The sequence below is a fragment of the Eutrema salsugineum genome, unplaced genomic scaffold (genome assembly GCF_000478725.1).
Source record: "Eutrema salsugineum unplaced genomic scaffold, Eutsalg1_0 scaffold_17, whole genome shotgun sequence".
Classification (NCBI taxonomy): Eukaryota; Viridiplantae; Streptophyta; class Magnoliopsida; order Brassicales; family Brassicaceae; genus Eutrema; species Eutrema salsugineum.
Genome location: NW_006256852.1, coordinates 3545052 through 3551973, shown reverse-complemented (window position 1 = coordinate 3551973; position 6922 = coordinate 3545052). Strand labels below are relative to the sequence as shown.

The 6922-nt window shown below is 47.6% G+C and overlaps 2 protein-coding genes across 2 annotated transcripts in view; one reads left to right on the top strand and one right to left on the bottom strand.

The window, feature by feature from the left end:
• The window catches only part of LOC112087515, a 2120-nt gene extending 913 nt beyond the window's left edge, over nucleotides 1–1207 (top strand). Inside the window, exon 2 of the mRNA XM_024157426.1 lies at nucleotides 275–1207. Coding sequence (XP_024013194.1) covers nucleotides 275–1207 — 933 coding nt within the window. The remainder of the gene's footprint in view (nucleotides 1–274) is intronic.
• Nucleotides 1208–4817: 3610 nt separating this feature from the next.
• Nucleotides 4818–6529, bottom strand: LOC112087514 (uncharacterized protein At3g60930, chloroplastic-like). The gene is made up of 4 exons (XM_024157425.1): nucleotides 6475–6529; nucleotides 5616–6367; nucleotides 5183–5545; nucleotides 4818–5132 (listed from the first exon to the last, which is right to left on the bottom strand). Exons 1-4 carry the CDS (start codon nucleotides 6527–6529, stop codon nucleotides 4818–4820), a joined length of 1485 nt encoding a protein of 494 aa, XP_024013193.1.
• Between the last annotated feature and the right edge of the window lie 393 nt (nucleotides 6530–6922).

Here is a 6922-nt window from a genome sequence, read left to right as displayed (position 1 = left end):
CGATCATCCAGCAATCTACACCATGATCATGGGGACTCCATGGATAAAATGCAATGAGGGCGATCCCATCCATTTATCACCTCTGCCTCAAGTTCCAACTCCTGCAGGCATCAAAATAATTTGGAGAAACCAGAAGGAGTCGCGAATGTGTTTCCTGACGGAGCACAAATTGAGGAACCCTGTCACCGACGCGCACGTAGATGTAGATCGCAAGAAGCTGAAGACAGATCGAGAGCCCGCAAACGAGCTCTCAAAACTCTTATAGAAATTACAGATCGCGGAGAAGCGCGAAATACGCACCGAGCCAGAATGTGATGCGGTGGACTCGGTGTGCATAGACGAAACGCATCCAGAGAGGCGCGCCAAGATCGGAACTAAGCTGGGAGAACCTTCGAGGAACGAGCTCCTCTCATTCCTCAAGGTGAATATCAACACTTTTGCCTGGACCGCGGAGAATATGCCCGGCATAAGCATCGATGTGACCTGTCATGAGCTGAACGTAGATCCGACCTTCAAACCAATCAAGCAAAAAAGGAGGAAGCTTGGCCCAGAACGAGCTAAAGCCGTCAACGACGAAGTAGAAAGATTGCTAAAAGTGGGATCAATCGCCGAGGCAAAATACCTGGACTGGCTCGCAAACCCAGTAGCCGTGAAGAAGAAGATTGGCAAGTGGCGAGTCTACGTAGATTTTACAGATCTTAACAAGGCGTGCCCAAAAGACAGTTTCCCTCTACCGCATATCGATCGGCTCTTCAAAGCTACAGCAGGAAACAGATTGTTGACGTTCATGGACGCGTTTTCAGGTTACAACCAAATCCTGATGCATCCCGATGACAGAGAAAAAATGGTGTTCATAACCTACCGCGGGATATATTGCTACAAAGTCTTGCCGTTCAGACTCAAAAACGCTGGGACAACATACCAGCGGCTCGTCAATAAGATGTTCGCAGATCAGCTCGGAAAAACCATGGAGGTGTACATCGACGATATGCTGGTCAAATCGCTCGAAGAAAAAGACCACATCGTGCACCTACCGGAATGCTTCGAGCAATTAAACAAGCACAACATGAAACTTAACCCGACAAAGTGTAGATTCGCAGTCACCTCAGGAGAGTTCCTCGGCTATCTGGTGACACACCAAGGCATTGAAGCAAACCCCAAGCAGATCAAGGCGTTAATCGAGATGCCTTCTCCAAGAACGAAGTGAGAAGTTCAAAGACTCACAGGAAGAGTCGCTGCGCTAAACCGATTCATCTCGCGATCTACCGACAAGTGCCTCCCTTTCTTTGATATCCTTCGAGGAAATAAAAAATTCGAATGGGACGAGCGATGCGAAGCAGCTTTCCAGGAGTTGAAGAATTATCTAGCAAGCCCGCCGGTCTTGGCGAAACCAGTAGAAGGAGAACCCTTCTTCCTTTACATCGTTGTATCCGCTACGGCTGTAAGCGGAGTACTGATAAGAGAGGAGCGGTCAGAACAAAAACCCATTTTTTACATCAGTCTGACATTGACCGATGCCGAGACTCGTTACCCACAAATCGAGAAGGTCGCCCTAGCCGTCGTAGTATCGGCTCGCAAGTTGCGTCCTTATTTTCAATCGCATTCGATTATTGTGCTTGCGACCCTTCCACTACGCTCGATCCTGAACAGCCCGAGCGAATCTGGGCGGCTAACAAAATGGGCCATAGAGTTGAGCAAGTATGATATCGAGTATCGGAATAGGTCGTCTGCAATATCCCAGGTGCTCGCAGATTTCCTCATCGAACTTCTGACTGAGGCAACAACCGAGCCAACTCCAGATGAAGTTTGGACGCTGCATGTCGACGGTTCGTCATCCAAACATGGTTCAGGAATAGGAATTCACCTCACCTCGCCCACTGGAGAGATTCAGGAGCAGTATTTTCGCCTGAATTTTCATGCCTCAAACAACGAAGCAGGGTACGAAGCACTGATCGCTGGCCTACGACTATCGCAAGGAATCAAAGCTCGGAAAAAGAGCTTTTTGCGACTCATAGCTCGAAGCAAATCAATTTAACGGCGAGTACTAGGCGAAGGATGGAAGAATGGGAGCTTACCTCAGAGTAGTCCAGGACTTAGTACAAATGTCTTAGCAGCGCTCGCCTCGACCTCAGAACCCGGATCTCCAACGAACAATTCCAGTCGAATTCATCAAACGTTCGAGCATAGAGGAGGTAGAAGGAGTTCGGCTAATCAACCCTCCGGAGGAAGAACCGGATAACGGTGAACCAATCGCAATGGAAGAAAACGCCTCGTCAGCCGAACTGGAGTACGGCTGCAACAAGGAATGGCTCGGAAATATTCGCGTCTACATCGCCGACGGAGAAGTGCCAACCAACAAGTGGGAAGCTCGCACGCTAAATCCGTGCAATACATCCTCATCGACGGTGAGGTGTTCTAGTGGAGGTTTTCAGGACCACTAATGATGTGTGTCAAAGAACCCGAGGCAAGATAAGTAATGCACGAGGTGCATAGCGACGCGTGCGGTAATCACTCTAGCGGAAGGTCACTAGCGATCAAGATAAAACGGCACAGGTACTTCTGGCCTACGATGGTCAAGGACTATGAGAAGTTCACGGCGAAGTGAGAGAAATGTCAACGACACACGCGTACAATCCATCAATTTACCGAGCTGCTGTTGTCGATTTCGCCACTTTATCCCTTCATGAGATGGTCGATGGATATAGTCGGGCCTTTACATCGATCAAAGAAGAAGCGTTTTTTTGCTCGTCCTTATAGATTATTTTTCCAAATGGGTCAAAGCCGACTCCTACGGAAGTATAAAGGACGCTTAGGTCAAACACTTTGTCTGGAAAAATATCATATGCCGATATGGGGTTCCCTACGAGATAGTCACCGACAACGGATCTCAGTTCATCTCAACTCGTTTCGAAGTTTTCTGCGAGAAGTGGAAAATCCACCTGAGCAAATCCACGCCAAGATATCCCCAAGGGAATTGACAAGCTGAAGCAGCCAGCAAGACAATCCTAGACGGCCTGAAAAAGAGGCTTGACACCAAAAAGGGACGATGGACAGACAAACTCGAATGAGTCCTTTGATCGTATCGGGAGACTCCGCGCCGAGCCACTGGAGAAACTCCATTTGCTCTCGTCTATGGAACAGAGTGTGCGATCCCTCCCGAGGTGGATTTCCCCAGAATTCGACAAAGACTTCTGTCAGGACACGAAGATTTGAATCACTTAATGATGTTAGATGAGCTCGACTTAATCAACGAAAGGCGCGATCAGGCCTTAATCCGGATCCAGAACTACCAACAAGCAACAGCGAAGTACTACAACAAAAACGTTCGAGGCCGAAGATTCAAAGAAGGAGAGCTTGTCCTTGGAAAAGTGTTCCAAAACACTGCCGAGAGGAATGCAGGAAAGCTCGGAGCAAATTGGGAAGGCCCCTACAAGATTACAAAAGTAGTTCACCCAGGAGTTTAAAAACTTGCCACGGTAGGTGACGAAGCAATTCCAAGATCGTGGAACGAAATGCACCTAAAGAAGTATTAACACTAAGACTACAGCACGACCAACATGAACTACTGGACAGCTTGATCCCTGCAAAGGGTACGTAGGCAGCCCGTCCTCAAACGGGTTCAGCTGTCCCTTCTCCTAAAAAGGAAGGGGGGGGGGAGTGGGTACGTATACACTTATACGTACATCATTTTTAAGATTTTAGCTCGTCGAGTCTACTGTCTCTAAGATCATTCTCACTTCGGCTAGTTTTTCATTCACTTATGTTCAATTCGGCTAATTTTTCATTCACTTATTTTCACTTCGGCTAAATTTTTCATTCACTTATTGTCACTTCGGCAATTTTTGAGAAACTTGTTTTCATTCACTCATTCAATTGTTTTCACTTCACCTAGACTTTTACTTATCCTTGCATTCGCTTTGGCAAAACTTTCTGATCTATAGTTCCAAACACCTCGCCTAGTTGCTGGCCACAACGAGACAACAATCACAAAGTTCTCTAAATGGACTTTTTACCACGTTTCCTAGGACGGGGGGGGGGGGGTGCAAGTTACATCCTCTATGGATTAAAATCAAGTGCACTATACAAATTTCAGACCAAAAACGTATCGGTCGCCACGGTTCGCCATCGCACACGAGATTAAAAGTCGAGACTACATCGCTTTCTCTAAAATCGAGGTAAACTCTTGAAACCCGGAAAACACATTCACCCTCTTGGGAACGCCGGTCTATAATCAAATTCTGATACCGTCTACTCAGACATGAACCTCAGCAACGAGAAATTCAAACTTAGCGCCTCAGAAGGCTAAAACTAAATCCGAGTTAAAATACCTCGTTATACACTTTCTCCCTTCTAACTCAACACCTCGGCATAAAAGAACGTTAATCCCCTTTGCAAGAATTATCTAAACAAAGACATATCTCCCAGCTCGGGATTTTTTCTTTAACTTAAATAAAATCTATTCGATACCCAGAAAATCTGTTCTATCTATCTTTCGTAACAGCTTAGCCAGAAAGGAAAACCAAGCACCCCTGTCTCGGCTCGACAAAACTGCTTAGGAACAGCTCGGTCCAACAAGAGTTTGGACCAAAAGTTTGGACCAAACGATTCTCACAAAATCGTTAAGGGAAAAACCAGCAATTCAAGAAAAAAAAAGAGATGGATAATATCACTACCGTATAAAAACACTACGATCAAATTGATAAAGCCATCCAGGCATCAATAATAATAGGAGTACATAAGATGGATAAAGCCGTCTAGGCACTTATCGTAAGAAATAGAGTTCAAAAGAAGAGCATTCACTTCGATAGAGGGAGGAGTCAAGCCGCAGAACGCATCCCTCGCTCGGCAAGGAGGTTCGAAAGAGCTGGTGTACCCGTGTTTGACCCGGTCGGATCCTCGACACCGAGATTAGCCGCTGTCTCCTGGATCGGCTCGATGCCCAGACGGGTGTCGACGGAATCTGACGACACAGGCGAAAAGACCAATTCACCTTGGATCTCGGATGCGATACGCTCATACGCCTCGTCCTCAACGTATTCGGCCTCCCAACCCTTCAACTTTTCCCCTTCGGCATCTAAAGTCGAGCCGTCAGGTTTCCGAAGCTCGTCAATCATAGCAAGGTTGCTTTTGATCTGGCCCAGCTCGATTTTGTCGCTCTTAGCCTTTTCAAGCTTGGTGAGACCTTCTCCACCTTGGCAAGGCGCTCCTGGAATTTAGCCGTCAGCTCATGCCTCGCTTCCTTCTTAGCCCGCTTCACTTTAGCATCGAACATGGCGTCCTTAGTCTCGATGCGCCTCTTCAACAGAGCCACCTCGGCACTCTTAGCCCTCCTGGACTCCTCAAGACGAGTCACCACGGACGACACCTTGTCAACATTGGCCCGAAGAGCTATCTTTTCCTCTTCCAGTTTCTTAACCTTGGCCATCGTCTCGTCCAACTTTCTCTTAGCCATTGCGGCCTCCTTCCGAGCCTTTTCCAAGCAGCGCTCATCTTTAACCAAGTCTGATTCATAGCCAGCCATCATCTCTTTGAAATCCGCAATAAACTACAAAAAAGAAGTATTTCAAACTCTAAGTCAAAAATTGATGCAAAGAAGAAAAGAGATAAAGAAAAACCTTGGTGCCGCGCTGCGCCATAGCAGCATAAGACTTTGACCTCCTTAGCTGCTCGGGAGGCGGAAGACGCGTGTTGGCATTATTAACACGCGAGAGCATCACCGCAGAAGCGGCCGGATCGTCGATAAACAGCTTATAAGACGCGGGCTTGCTGGGCGCCGACTTGCATTTATTTTTTGACGGCTCGTTCTTTTGGGTGGCCACCCCCTTACCCTTTTCCGTAGCGGACCGTTTTCTACTGACATCATGCTTCAACAGATTTGAAGCTGGGGGCCTCGACTGTTTCGGAAGGGCCAGAATTGATGAGGCGGGCGGCGTTTTACTCCGAGCCGCGGAGTTCTCCCTAGACGCCTCGGGGATAATCTCGCCCGGCTCCACCTCGGGTGCTGCCTCCTGCGTAGTCACCTTGGGAGCATTCTCTTCAGTAGCTCGGGCAGCCTCGCTCCCCTCAAGCTTCGGCAGGTCATCCCGAGGTACCACCTCAGTCCCTACGGGAGCTGTCTGATCGGCTCGTCCAGCGACCTCTTCGACTTCACGCCTCTTCTTTTCCCTGAGCGTAAAGATCACCATCTTCTCTCTCATGTCTCCTGAGGAATTTGACGAAGAAGAGATAATGGACACCCCGGTGAAAATGGCTCGGGCACTCTCTACTCTCTCAAAAGAGAAGTGTTTCCTCCAATTGACTTTCCGAGCCACGAGAGTATCTCGAACAAAGAAAAGGTCGTCGCGAACAGAAGGAAGGAAGCTCCCAACTGCAAAAACAACACCAAAACAACTAGGTTAGAAGATGGAAGTCATACCACAACAAGCTCTGAGCCAAGGCAAGGCTTCGGACCAACCCCAACAGTTAGCCCCCCACAGGCGAGAGGGTGAATATCTACCAGAAGCTCTCGGTTCTTTCTGAGATTGAACATGCCCTTGACGAGGAAGAACGCAAGTTCATCTACAAGAGTCACTTTGGGAAACTTTTTGAGATAACTAGCAAGCCGGCCTGGTCTTGTGCTTTTGTGCTATTCACACTGACGAGGATGCCTAAAGTTGAAAAAGACATTGAGATTTGGGTGTTATTTGCTGGTAAACCAATTCGGTTTAGTCTCAGAGAATTCAAAATCGTGACTGGTCTTTGTTGTGGGAAATATCCACAAAGTGGAAAGAAGAGAAGAAGGTCCAACAACGGCGAGCATTTCTATGAACAGTTATTTGGTGGTGCTAGAGATGTTTCTGAGGAGAAGGTGCTCCAGATGCTTCAAAGTTGGTCTGTTAGACAGTTAGACAAGGCTGCGTTATCCATGTCTTTTAATTGTTGA